Consider the following 14,279-nt stretch of genomic DNA (forward strand, 5'->3'; position numbering starts at 1 on the left):
TTGCAAGAGGGGCTGCGATTAGGACCCTGACAGATATCTCTCTCCCCTTCCATTCACCCTGCTTTCCCAAAAGGGCTGGAGAGCATACCAAACCAACCACAGAACCTTTCCCTGCTCTTGTGTAATGCCAGGTCAGTCAAAAATAAAACGCACATAGTCCATGATCTCCTACTGGACCAAGAGGCTGACCTGGCTTGTTTCATGGAGACCTGGCTGGTGATGATAGCTCAGCCAGCTGGGATCAGGCCTTACCAGCTGGGTTCTCCATCAATGAGAAGGTAAGGGGAATGCCTTTGGTCCATGAAGACAATCTTGCCTTGAGCAGGATACCTATCCGTATGATCGACCACATCGAATGTATTTACCTCAGCTTAAAGACTAGAGAAAGTCTGGGGAATCTGTTGGTTTACCATCCTCCCTGTTCCGTAACAGACTCCTTAGCCAAGCTGACACAACTGGTCTCAGAGCTGCTGCTGGAGTCGCCTAGGCTTTTGGTCCTGGGCGACCGCAACATCCCCCTCAAGGCCCCTCCTCAGCATGCGCAGGGATTGCCAGGGCCTAGCTGCTGCTGCTTATTCTGCTGGCATCCTTTGTGGGAAAGGAAGGGGATTCAGTGGCCTCCCCTTCCTTCCCTCTTTTCTTCCTTTGAGAAGACTGCAATGGAGCCGAAGGTGCAGAGCTGGACTCAGGAGGGAAAGGCAGGAAAGGGAGGCTCTGTTTTGGAAATAAAGCTCTCTCTGTGTATCCTGTATGTTTGCCTCTGCTGTTCTTACGGATGGGAATGGAGCTGAGGAGAGAATAAAGGGTCAGTTTTGTGCATCAAAGAGTCCAGTGTGTTGAAAAAGTAAAGAACTTTATTGAGAACACATAGTCAGAAATTCAGTCTTTAAGCCAGAACTGCCCACTCCAAGTCAAACAATACATTCAACCCCAAAACTTAAAACTCCACCCTCTTCCAATCCTAGCCCCCACCTCCAATTCCCACAGTCTAAGCCCCACAGTAAACAAGCCCCTCTTTGCCATCCCCAGAAACTAGACCCCTTTCTGTTAATACAAGCCTCCAACTTTCTTCAGCCAACATCCCAAACATTGCAAAAGCTATTATTGCCATAACTATTCTAGACAGCTGCAACAAATCCCAGCCCCCCATCTAGCTAACCTAGCTAACCTATACCATGACCCATAATCCCCAGCCATGACCCATAATCCCCAGCCAAATTTACAACCCAAACCAACTATCTATATTATTAGCAATTAAAATCTAAACTTAATAAAATACAACTTTAAAACCCAAAGAGACATATGGACAGACAAGCCTTACAAACAAAATCACAAGGGCTTTTCTTAGCAACACTGAATTAAAGTATTTTATATTCCTTATTGACAAAAATAATGTTAGTTTACTCCTGAGATTTGTATGGCTTCTCCCCTGTGTGGACTCTCTGATTTCTTACTAGGTGCGACTTCTGAGAAAAACATTTCTCACAATGCTGGCATTTGTATGGCTTCTCTCCTGTGTGACTTTTCTGATGTGTCATTAAGTGTCCCTTCAAAGAAAAACATTTCCCACAATGCTGGCATTTATATGGCTTCTCTCCTGTGTGGACTCTCTGATGTATCAGGAGGCTTGACTTCTGGGAAAAACATTTCCCACAATGCTGGCATTTGTATGGCTTCTCTCCTGTGTGGACTCTCTGATGTCTCACTAGGTCTGACTTCAAAGAAAAACATTTCCCACAATGCTGGCATTTGTATGGCTTCTCTCCTGTGTGGACTCTCTGATGTGTCACTAGGTCTGACTTCAAAGAAAAACATTTCCCACAATGCTGGCATTTATATGGCTTCTCTCCCGTGTGGACTCTCTGATGTCTCACTAGGTCTGACTTCAAAGAAAAACATTTCCCACAATGCTGGCATTTGTATGGCTTCTCTCCTGTGTGGACTCTCTGATGTATCAGGAGGCTTGACTTCCGGGAAAAACATTTCCCACAATGCTGGCATTTGTATGGCTTCTCTCCTGTGTGGACTCTCTGATGTCTCACTAGGTCTGACTTCAAAGAAAAACATTTACCACAATGCTGGCATTTGTATGGCTTCTCTCCTGTGTGGACTCTCTGATGTGTCACTAGGTCTGACTTCAAAGAAAAACATTTCCCACAATGCTGGCATTTGTATGGCTTCTCTCCCGTGTGGACTCTCTGATGTCTCACTAGGTCTGACTTCAAAGAAAAACATTTCCCACAATGCTGGCATTTATATGGCTTCTCTCCCGTGTGGACTCTCTGATGTCTCACTAGGTCTGACTTCAAAGAAAAACATTTCCCACAATGCTGGCATTTGTATGGCTTCTCTCCTGTGTGGACTCTCTGATGTATCAGGAGGCTTGACTTCCGGGAAAAACATTTCCCACAATGCTGGCATTTGTATGGCTTCTCTCCTGCGTGGACTCTCTGATGTCTCACTAGGTCTGACTTCAAAGAAAAACATTTCCCACAATGCTGGCATTTGTATGGCTTCTCTCCTGTGTGGACTCTCTGATGTCTCACTAGGTCTGACTTCGAGGAAAAACATTTTCCACAATGCTGGCATTTATGTGACTTCTTTGCTGTGTGGACTCTCTCATGACTAAAATATTCTTCTGTAAAAAAGGACAATGACAGTTAAGACTGAAAATCAGACTTAATAGAGGAGGGAGTTACCCCATGATTTAGCCCACATTAACCCCTCCTTATTTGAAATTTAATTAATGAAGTTGCTGTGTGGAACCCAAGCATGGCCCTGTTGCTTATACCTCTAAATCCATGGAATGATTGTATCCTTACTCATAAGAGTTAGCAAAGAAGAGGCTGGATGGGGACTGCCTTGAGGGAATCAGTGGAAGCAGATAGTCAAAGGACTGTTGAAACAATATTCCAGGAAACATGTGCAAAAATACTTTGATTGATAGGTGGCATATCCTGTGAGACTGCCATAGAGTGCTGAGTCAGAGCACATGGCATGATGCAAGCTAACTGCAGAGGTCACTTCATGCTGTTTGGCACCAGGATATGAGTCACAACTAATACATTATATAGCTCACATGCGGATTGGTGTGGATTGGATTGGAGTTGTGTGTTCAAGAGATGGTGAAGTTCATGGAAGTCGGAGAGGAGAGCTTGCAAATATTTGTATTAATTTGTAACTCAAGATAGAAAACTTCCAAAGATTTCAGTGAAATCAACTGTGTTTGTGACTTACTTTTAAGTTTGAAAAGTGGTCAGTGCATTGCCAATATCTATATCTGGATATTTGCTTCCGTACTCTGCTATGTTATTGTTGAGCTGCATCTGGGAGCGTTACCCTCAGATTGTGCTGTATATTGGCTCATGAACACGATCAGAATTCACAGCCAAGAAGGACTGAGAGCCAGTGTGCTAATCCTTTTTGTCTGAGATATTTACACCAAGCTCCCATTGCATTCAATTTGGTTTCAGACCATTGTTCCCCCCAGGAAACATTCTAAAGCAATTTAAACCTTGTTGCCCTCAAGCAACAATTCCAGTGTGTGTGTGTGTGTGTGTGTGTTCTTTGACGTCAGTCCAATTACAGACAGTCGGTTTACATGGCTAAGCACCTCAATGCACTCGCCAAACCCATTTGTCGCAGGAGCTCCTGACTTCTCTTCCCATTTCACACACTCAGCAATTGGAATCAAGATCCACCTAGGTAAAGTATTACCATTATGAAAGTCTTACATCTCTTCACCACTTCCACCTGTTATCTAGTTCTTGTGCGTGTGTGTGAATGCTTATGTGTGTGTGTGTGTATTTTGCTTTTCACCTAAATAAAACATAAAAACCTATTTCAAATGCCTTTGGAGTTCTGTGGGCTTCCAGGCCTGGTGTAGTTGGGCTCAATCCCGAGGTCACTCTTGCCCCAACCAAACTATATATCTCCTTTCAGCTAAGCTAATTTCTTTCAACTCTATGATTCTATGTTAGAGATTCAGGGGAGTAATAGTGCAACTCTATTCTGCTTTGGTCAGGCCCTCACTTGGAATACTGTGTCCACTTCTGGTCACCATAATTCAAAAAAGGATGTTGAGAAGCTGGAGTCTATCCAAAGGAGAGCAATGAAAATGGTGAAGGGTCTGGAAACCATCAAGCCCTGTGAGGAGTGGTTTAGGGAGCTGGGAATGTTTAGCCTGGAGAAGAGAAGGTTAAGAGTGGATATGTTAGACCTGTTCAACTATTTGAAGAGATACTGAGGATGGAGCAAGCTTGCTTTCTGCTGCTCTAGAGTAGGGTTGCTATGTCACGGATTTAGGTGGGACAATCCCATGTTTTGGCCTCCTGTCCTCCAGCCTGCTGCCCTTGTCCTCCAGCCCACTAACCTCCTCCATTTTGGCCTTCTTCCTGGCCCTTGAAGCTTGTAGTTTCCAATAGGAACCCACTGTGATTACAAGCCCCAGCGGTCATTGCGACCTGAAGTTCCGCCCCCAGAAGCTTCTCTGATTGGTTGCGAGGCTGGGAAGGGGGAGCGTCCACCCCATCCTGGTTTAGCCCAAGAAGAATATGGCAACCCTACTCTATAGCAAAGGACATAGAACAATGGTCAGAAGCCACAGGAAAAGAGGTTCTACCTAAACTTTAGAAGGAACTTCCTGAAAGTAAGAGCTATGCCATAGTGGAATATACCCCCTCAGAGCATGGTGGCATCTCGTTGTTGTTGTTGTTGTTGTTGTTATTATTATTATTAATTGTTAAAGTTCTCCTTCTTTGAAGGTCTGTAAATGCCTTTAAACAAAGGCTGGGTGGCCATCTGTCAGGGATGCTTTCAATGTGTTTCCTGCATGGCAAGGGGTTGAACCAGATGGTCCTTGTGGTCTATTCCAGATCTAAAGTGGAATCATAGTGCCATGATAATGTAGAATGAAAGGGCCCTCAGTCTTCATAGTAAGGGCAATGAATTCAGCTTCCTTACCCACAGAGGCCACATTATCGTAATTCTCCATCATCACATCATTGTACATAAGTCTTTGCTTCTTTGTCAACAGTTTCCATTCCTCCTCAGTGAAATATACCAAAACATCCGCAAAGGTCACCTACAATAAAAAATAGCCCTCATCCAGAGAACGACTAATAAAAGGGGAGGGAGGAGCAAATCCCAAAAATTATTTGATCACCTCAGAATTTTGTCCAGGAAATAAACTTTTAATTCTGTTAGTAAGAGAAAAGCTACTGCCTTTTAGACCCAGTTTGTCTCAAATTCTTTCAATGTAATATACAATATAATCAACAATATAATTTTGACCATGGCTGGGATATTGATGATGGATTAGGATACTGTCTATTCCAACATATATAGTACATTTAGCCTCCAAACATTATAGTGCATTTAGCCATTTGTTGCCAAATTTCAGAGGCAAATGTCATTTCTAAAAAGCAGTTTTGGGGAGCACTGTGGGCTTGAGGGCCATGGGGCCACCCCCAATTTAGATCCAGAGACATTTCCCCATATCCCCCAACATTTCACAGATGGAAAGAACAAGACACATGTGGACAAGCAACGCCAGAAAGTGGTGAAGATGGTAAAAGTTGTTTATGAGGAAGATCACACAAGCGGGGAAGGGCACAGCACTTTGCTTTTGCCTCAGACTTCTAGCAAGGACATGTCCCTGCCCCCTTCTTTCTTCTCCTCTCCCCACTTTTGAGTTGATGGGGTGCAAACTCCTTGGCATTCATTATGCAGAAATAGGAGTCAGCTGAAGAAGGGGGAAAGTGGGAGGAGGAGAGAGAAACCAGGACTTTTTAAAAGCCTCCCAAATAATGGGGTGACAGAGGATTAACCAGGACTGTGTCTGCCAAACTCGGATAGTATTGTATTTCATTCCTTTCATAAATTGGCCCATCAGTGATCCAGACGAAGCTAATAGGATAGTGACTCACCAAAGAGCTGTTGTACCTTGGCAGCCTCTTCCTCTTGGAGCCCAACTCCCTCCGGTTGGCCTCTGTGTCAGCCATCAGGTCTGCGGGGGGGGGGGGGGGGGGGGCTGGTCGTCCTGCACTTGGGTCACGTCCAGAAAGAGAGGGCCCAAAGCCGTGTACAAGGAGGCCGAGATGAAGGTCCTGAGAAAAGGGACCAAGGTTAGGCTTGGTTTGGCAAGAAACCCTACAGCGCTCAGACACAGAGAACAGCATCCTGCTGGTGACATACGCAGGTCACATATATCTCCTTTGGGCCGATGCAGAGGTGGGTATCATGCCAGACAAATCTAATCTCCATAGATGATCCTGGTAGATGAAGGGAATGCTGTGGATATAGTATATCTTGATTTCAGTAAGGCCTTTGACAAGTATCCCCTTGTCATTCTTGCAAACAAGCGATTTTGGGCTGCAACAATGGAAGTATAGTGTCTAAATCTGTCATCCGCCAGCCTGAGAGGGAGTTCACCAGGCAGGTCCAGCTCCATCAGGGCTAGCCTGAAGGAAGGAGACTCCGCCCTCCATAACTGCCATCCACCGGCCTGAGAGGGAGTTCACCAGGCAGGTCCGTCTCCATCAGGGCTAGCCTGAAGGAAGGAGACTCCGCCCTCCATAACTGCCATCCTTCTGCCTGAGAGGGAGTTCACCAGGCAGGTCCAGCTCCATCTGGGCTAGCCTGAAGGAAGGAGACTCCACCCTCCATAACTGCCATCTGCCGGCCTGAGAGGGTGTTCACCAAGCAGGTCCAGCTCCATCTGGGCTAGCCTGAAGGAAGGAGACTCCGCCCTCCATAACTGCCATCTGCCAGCCTGAGAGGGAGTTCGCTAGGCAGGTCCAGCTCCATCAGGGCTAGCTTGGAAGAAGGAAGAGCCCCCCCTCCAATCCATCTGCCTTGGTCCAGGCCTCAGAGGGAGCGAAGAACCACTGGACCTCATCCCCTTTCCCTCCACCATTCCCTTCTCCTTTTGTTTCGTGTCTTTTAGATTGTAAGCCTGAGGGCAGGGAACAGTCTGATTAAAAATAATAATCGTAAGCCGCTCTGAGAGCTATTAGGGCTGAAGGGCAGGGCATAAATACCTAAATAAATATTAAATCAAGGGAAGTAATAGTGCCACTCTATTCTGCTCTCTCAGGCCCCACCTGGAATATTTTGTCCAGTTCTGGGCACAGTTCAAAAAGGACATTGAGAAACTGGAGCTTGTCCAAAGGAGGGCAACTAAAGTGGTGAAGAATTTGGAAACCATGCCTTATGAGGAATGACTTAGGAAGCTAGGGATGTTTAGCCTGGAGAAGAGAAGGTTAAGAGGTGATATGATAGCTCTGTTTAAATTTTTGAAGGGATGTCATATTGAGGAGGGAGCAAGCTTGTTTTCTGTTGTTCCAGAGACTAGGACCCAGAACAATGGATGGAAACTACAGGAAAGGAGATTCCACCTTAACATTTGGAGGAACGTCCTGACAGTAAGGTCTGTTCAACAGTGGAACAAACTCCCTCCTTGGAGTGCAGTCGAGTCTCCTTCCTTTGAGGTTTTTAATCAGAGGCTGGATGGCCATTTGTCAGGGATGCTTTGATTGAGAGTTCCTGCATGGCAGAATGCGGTTGGACTGGATGGCCCTTGGGGTCTCTTCCAACTCTATGAATCTATGATTCTATGATTTATATCCCAGATGGAGAAACTCCGGTCCCTGGGCTGGATAAGACCTGCATTTCTTCAATGATCTGCTCAATGGCCTCCCCTCATCATACCCCCTTCCCCATTTAGACACTGGTGAAAATAATCATTTCATTTTTACAAATGAGACAAATCTCTGAGCTTAACTGCTGTGTTTATAATATAATAATATAATAATAATAATACATTTATTTATATGCCACTTTTCCAAAAAGATCAAAGCAGTTTACAAATGGACAATTACAAGATTTGTGTGTTTGTGTGTGTCAGTCATAGCAGGAGCATGAAGTATGCACCTTCTTCCTCTGCTTGCTAAAGGCACATAGAAATTGAGGCATGTACATTTGTGTGCATTGTTTCTGAATGGATCTATTGTCAAAATCACAATTTCTTCACTTTTCCTTGTATATTTTTTAAAAGATGCACAATGCTAAATATATTGCACTTATACAACAAAAATCTATAAAGGTATAGGTTTATGAATGAAGATTGCATCCTTGATTATGCTCATTTTTGGGAAGTGAAGACCTATGTAAATTCATTTTGTAAACCCAGTGAAACAAATATCTCACAAAGCTCTAGTAAACAACACACACACACACATTGCCCACACAAAGGACTCACTGGCACTGTGTGTCTGGGGTCTGGAAATCTCACTTCCACCTTCTGGGAAGACAATGCTGCCAGAGACTGAACTGGGGACTTTATTCCTGCAAAGCATGGGCTCAGTCTCTCAGCTGCAACCCTTCCAAACAATCCTGGACTGAAACATTCAAACAAAGGTCCTCTTTCAGCTCCAGGAATAAAGGCCTACCTTGAGTGCAAAGACCCTGATTCCTGCAGCCCCAGAAAAGCCTCTTCCGCAGTCCTTTATGGCCGGAGCTTCCCTGGGTCAGAGTCCGTCTCCTCAGCCATAGAGAAGGGTTGCTCTGAGTGCGAAGGAGGAGGAGGTCCAAGGGCTGAGGGAGGGAAGGCAATGGGGAAAGGTCAGTGCCAATGGCCATGGAGGGCAGAAGGTGGCAATGCCTAGGAAACGCCTCTGAGTCACAGCCATAGTAACTCCTGGTAGTAAATAGTCCAGGAGGCTGAGGGGGGGCGGTTGTCTCCTTTCCCAAAGTGGGTTGAAAGGACCAGTTCCCATGGGGCCCCATGACCTCTGAGCAAATCTATGGGAGACGCTGCCTCCAAGAGCATTGGAGGAGTCTCTGTCTGGATGGCCATCACTTCGGAGGACTTGGAGGACAGAATGGGACTGACTGTTTGGCCCTTGGGGCTCCCTTCCAGCCCTAGGAGGCTATGAAGCCTACCTTACAAGGCTGTTGTGGGAGTTAATCACAAGACAATTACTAAACAAGAACGGCCACCTTTTAGCAGCTTACAATAAAAAAAAATATGCATACAATACAATAAAAACATGTTTCATGATCTCCCAAACCCTAACCCTAACACTCTCATCCAAAATAAAATACCATTAAATTACTGGACAGTTATTAAAAACAGGGATAGTAGCCAAAGCCTGATGTTTGAGAAGAAGAATAAGGCTTGTATTAAAACTATCCTCCCATTTCTGATCCCTTTTAAAACCCATGTTCCCCAGAAGGAGCAGAGCTGTGTAATAAGAAAACCCTCTCAGAAAAGAGCCACAAAAGACACACAAAGAGACACACTTTCTTCCTTTTGGCCCAAGGAGCCTGGCCTCCTTCTGACTCTGGAGCCTCAGGAGAGAAAGAGAGGCCTCTGTTCAACTGAGGCTCAGGGAAGGTTCTGGAACAATATTCCCCACAGTCACAAGCAGCACAAAATGGCTGCCAGAACACAAAATGGCCACTGGGACACAAAATGGCTGCCTCTGCCTGAGTAGAAGATACTCCAAGGAGATATTTACTATAAATAACAAAATATAACTGAAATATAAGTCATGAAAGATATTAAGAATCTTGCAGGTACAATATTTGTAAGTATATAATATTCAATTCATACAAGCTATTAAAATAATAAATAGACCTAAACGTCCAATTCTGAGACTAACTTCCAAGATCCGCTCTTTAACTCTCTCTCTCTCGATCTCCAACCGACACAATTCCCCCAACTGTCTCTTGGTCTCTCAGGCCTTATATCTCCTTCTCACGGAAGCTTCCAGAAGAACCTTCATCTTGCTCTCTGATTGGTCAAGAGAGCCTTCCGTAGCAGTGATGTCATTCTGTGTGGGATGTGCGATTCCAGCCAATCAGAGCTAGGGATGGTGGGAGGGAGGGGATTCTAGCCAATCAGGGCCAGGGATCGTGGGAGGGACTGGGATTCCAGCCAATGGCAGCCCTCAGAGTGTCCTCAGGAGGACTTCTTCTGTTCCTAAAAGAGCATTGCACTCATGCCTTTGAGACAGGACTGGTCCTCCATTTTGATGCAGTGAGGCTCCTGGTGCAGGCAGTTGGTTTGGAGCCATGATGAAAGGAAGCCATTCCTAATGACTGAATAGTGGTCTTCCTATTTCTGTTCCCAGGGAAGGGAAGAGGGCCCTGGGGTGTTCTCTGCCTTGGATCCAAGGAGAACTTGGCCTCCAGAAAGACTAGAAATCAAACACAGACATAAATCAATGGATAATAAAGGCTGCCCTAGACTTCTGTCAGTTCAGTGAAGCAGATTGGGAAGACCTCCAGGGAAGAGCCTCCATTGCTAAACACAGTCTCCATCAAGGAGAAATCTAGAGGATCAGGGACCAAGATTGCAGCCTTCTCTTTCCCTCTCTCCCCATTCTTGGAGATCCAGGGTGCCAAGTAAAAGGGAAGGGAGGATATCCCAATGTATCCCACTCTTGATGTTCTGAAGGGATCAATCATATTTGGGATGCTCTGTGTCCTTCCTCCCCTTTTGCTGAGTCAGTCTCTGGATGAGGGCTACTTTCTGTTGCAGATCTCCTTTCCAGACGTGGAAGTCTTCTTCTCTGAGGAGGAAGGGCCACTCTTGAGTCCAGAGCAGAAGTTTCTGTACAATGAGGTGATGATGGAAACCTATGGAAATGTCTCCTCTCTGGGAAAGGAACTTAGATCCATTGCTCTTCCTTCAGAACAGGGGGCCTTGCATGCTACATACATGGCTCTATGGTTCCACTTTAATGGTCAAATCAACATCCTGGGAATCTTGGGATTTGTACTTTACTTTACGGAGCCAATAGAGCTCTCTAGTTATGATTGTAAATGCCCTTTGCTAAACTGCAAATCTTAGGATATACTAGGAAAGAACCATGGCACTTGATATCTGTTGGCCCCAAATGCTCTTCATTACATCCCTTAGCAAGGTTTCAGGTCTTTTTGATCTGTGTTTCAGTGTTTCTATGTTCTGGAGAGGCCTCTAATAGCCTCTTAGGAAGAAGGCCTCCCTTGGTCCTCCTACAAGGGCTCAGAGTGGCCCAACGGTGACAAAACTGCCTCCGCTTCTCCTAAGGCATTTGGGGGATATTGAGGGGCAAAACGCCATTTAGGATTTTTCAAGATGGTCCAATGGGGGTTGCCTCTGAAGTCCCTTGGGGGCCAGTCTGGCTCCTAATCCCCAACAGCTGCCCAGCCCTGTCTTGGAGGTGTCTTCAGGCTGTTTCAAATATCCTCCCTTGAGCCTCACCAAATTGGGAGTCCTCAGGTCCCTTCGTCAGCCTTCCTATGGATTGATTGCTATATTATTATCTTACGTTTCTCACTAAATGGGAATGGAAATGTCTCTTTCCTGCACCATACTTTTTGTGTGTGTGAGAGAGAGAGAATGTGAAAGACCGAATGGCAGGAGGAGATGCTGAAGCTGAAATACAGAAGCAGTGCAGATGGAAAGAGAGCAGGAAGGAAAATTGGAGAGAGGAGGGAGAAATGGAAGGAGATCAGGAAAGTGGAAGCGAGGAGGAGAGAGCAGGAGCAAAGTCTAGCTCTCTTTGGACAGGAAAGTAACTCAGGGAAAGTCCACAATAGAGCCAGAAGAGGTGTCCATAATACAGCTAGAGGAGTATTGTCAGGCAGCCATGAACCTGAAAAACATTAACAACTAAACAAATAAACTGGTGCGAACTAGCTCCAGTCCTTGTTTTTGGACATTTTAAGGTATTCCATGTAGCAATTATGACTAATATCTATGAAGAGAGGGAAAGGGAACATTAAACATCCTTTATCTCTCTTGTTTCTTTTCATAGTAGAGCTTGCTTAGATCCATTGTAGATTCCAGAGACCTCTCCTCTCATGATGCTGAGATGAGTATTTTCTGTCTTTCCTCTTCTTTGTAGAAGAAGTTGTGGCTCACCAGAGAATCGATATTCTGGAGAAACCATACAAATGCCAGCAGTGTGGAAAATGATTAGCTTGGAGGTTTCACCTTGTTTTACATCAGAGAATCCACAAAGGAAAGAAACCACACAAATGCCAGCGGTGTGGAAAATGCTTTGCTTGCAAGTCAACACTTTGCAGGCATCAAAGAGTCCACACAGGAGAGAAACCACACAAATGCCAGGAGTGTGGGAAATGATTTCCTCAGAACTCACCTTATGGAACATCAGAGAGTCCACACAGAAGAGAAACTTTACAAATGCCAGCAGTGTGGAAAACGCTTTGCTTAGAAGTCAGACCTTTTGAGACATCAAAGGGTCCACACAGGAGAGAAACCATCCAAATGCCAGGAGTGTGGCAAGTGTTTTGATTCAGGTACCAACCTTACACGCCACCTTAGCATTCATATAGAAGAGAAGCTATAGAAAAGAAAGACTGTGGAAAATATTTTTCTCAGAAGTTACACTTTTAGAGGCATGCAAAAATCCACATTAGGGACAAAGTGTGCAAATGTTAGTGGTTGAAAATACTTTCTTGGAGAAGCAACCTTCATATATTTTGTTGTATTTTTAAAAGGTCTTCATTTATACTACTTCTGCTACAAAATTGTTGGTTTGAAAGTATCTTGCCCTTATAGGGACATTCAATAAACCTTTGCATTAATTGAAGCATTCTCATTCTTCGTTTCATATCTTGAATCTGTGAAAGACAGCATTAATTATGGAACATCAGTATTTTTTAAAAATATATTTGTTATTAAAAGTCAGAAACAATAAACATAAAACTTAACTCATCAGACAACAAACATACAAATAAAACACACTAATACCATGGAAATATATCACTTCCACTCTTCTCTGTTGGTTCTTATATTTATGTATACTGGCTTTTATATAAACCTTATTCATAATAAAAAATTTAATTATTTAGCATATATATATATATATATATATATATATATATATATATGTCTTAAAATGGTGATTTCTATATTTCCTTACTTTATTTTATATCTATTATTCCTTTATTTCCTTATCTATACTTCTAGGTCCTTATCCTTGATCATATATATGTACGTATTTATCTGAAGTCGAAATCTATATCGCAGTCTATCGTATTACGTTATCTCAGTCTATCTAACCCCCTAAATTACATCACCATTGACATTTCTTGTTATTTAATTTATTTTGCATATCTTTCTTTGTATACCTTTTAAATCTTATCTATCACAACATAATTTGATATATTCAGATATTCACATACTTACACGGATCTCAAGTAAATTGTTATTTTTCACCAAGTTCCACCTGTGCAGAACCCTTTACTTAACCCGACAAGAGCCTGCTGTGATGTTTTTAACAACTACTTCGCAGATAAAATCTCTCGGATAAGAGCTGACCTGGATGCCGGGATTGCAGCAGAATCGAATTATGAGGTGTCCAGTAAAACCATTATTGAAGTTGAGCTAGATCGGTTTGAGTTTGTGATTACTGATGACGTGGACAAGATCCTTGGAAATGTGAAGAAGACGACATGCCCCCTCAATCCCTGCCCATCATAGCTGGCCATCCAGGGGGGTGATGCCTTGATGGCATTTCTTAGAGATGTCATCAATGCATCCCTTAGGGAAGGTTGTGTTCCAACTTGCTTAAAGGAGGCGGTTGTTAGACCACTCCTGAAAAAACCCTCCGTTGACCCCCTGGATATGAACAACTACAGGCCTGTTTCCCATCTACCATTTTTGAGCAAGGTGATCAAGAAGGCTGTTGCCCTTCAACTCCAATTCATCTTGGATGAAACCGATTATCTAGACCTATTTCAAGGATGGGATATGGGGTGGAGACTGCCATGGTTGCTCTGGCCGATGATATTCCTCTAGGCATTGACAGAGGAAGCGTGACCCTGTTGGTGCTTCTAGACCTCTCGGCGGCGGCTGTCAGCTTCGGCTGATATGCCAGCTGCGCCCCTTCCTGGAAGTAAAGGACCTAGAAACTGTTGTACATTCACGGGTAACTTCACGACTTGATTTCTGTAGTGCGCTCTACATGGGGCTACCCTTGTGCCTAATCTGGAAACTTCAACTAGTGCAAAATATGGCAGCCAGGATAGATGCCGGAAAAACTAGGAGTGACCGAATAACACCCGCCCTAAAATCTCTTCACTGGCTGCCTATTAGTTTCCAGGCACAGTACAAGGTGTTGGTTATAACCTTTAAAGCCCTACATGGCTTGGGTCCAACCTATTTGAGGGATCGTCTGCTCCCACATAATCCGCCCCACACCCTCAGGTCCTCTGAGAGGAATCTATTGCAGCCTTTAAAAACCAGACTAACTGCTACCTCC

The 14,279-nt window shown here is 44.3% G+C and overlaps 1 protein-coding gene and 1 pseudogene across 2 annotated transcripts in view; one reads left to right on the forward strand and one right to left on the reverse strand.

The window, feature by feature from the left end:
- Positions 1-14,279, forward strand: part of LOC149275748 (uncharacterized) — a 179,337-nt pseudogene that overhangs the window by 54,637 nt on the left and 110,421 nt on the right. The gene's annotated exons all lie outside the window — the stretch shown is intronic.
- On the reverse strand, positions 937-5,027 carry LOC149275751 (uncharacterized). Its single transcript, XM_089504357.1, has 2 exons — positions 4,963-5,027; positions 937-2,638 (listed from the first exon to the last, which is right to left on the reverse strand). Exons 1-2 carry the CDS (start codon positions 5,009-5,011, stop codon positions 1,401-1,403), a joined length of 1,287 nt encoding a protein of 428 aa, XP_089360483.1. The 5' UTR covers positions 5,012-5,027; the 3' UTR covers positions 937-1,400.

This window comes from Sceloporus occidentalis, unplaced genomic scaffold, assembly GCF_023333645.1.
Source record: "Sceloporus occidentalis isolate IW3139 unplaced genomic scaffold, rSceOcc1.0.p SCAF_268, whole genome shotgun sequence".
Taxonomy (NCBI): domain Eukaryota; kingdom Metazoa; phylum Chordata; class Lepidosauria; order Squamata; family Phrynosomatidae; genus Sceloporus; species Sceloporus occidentalis.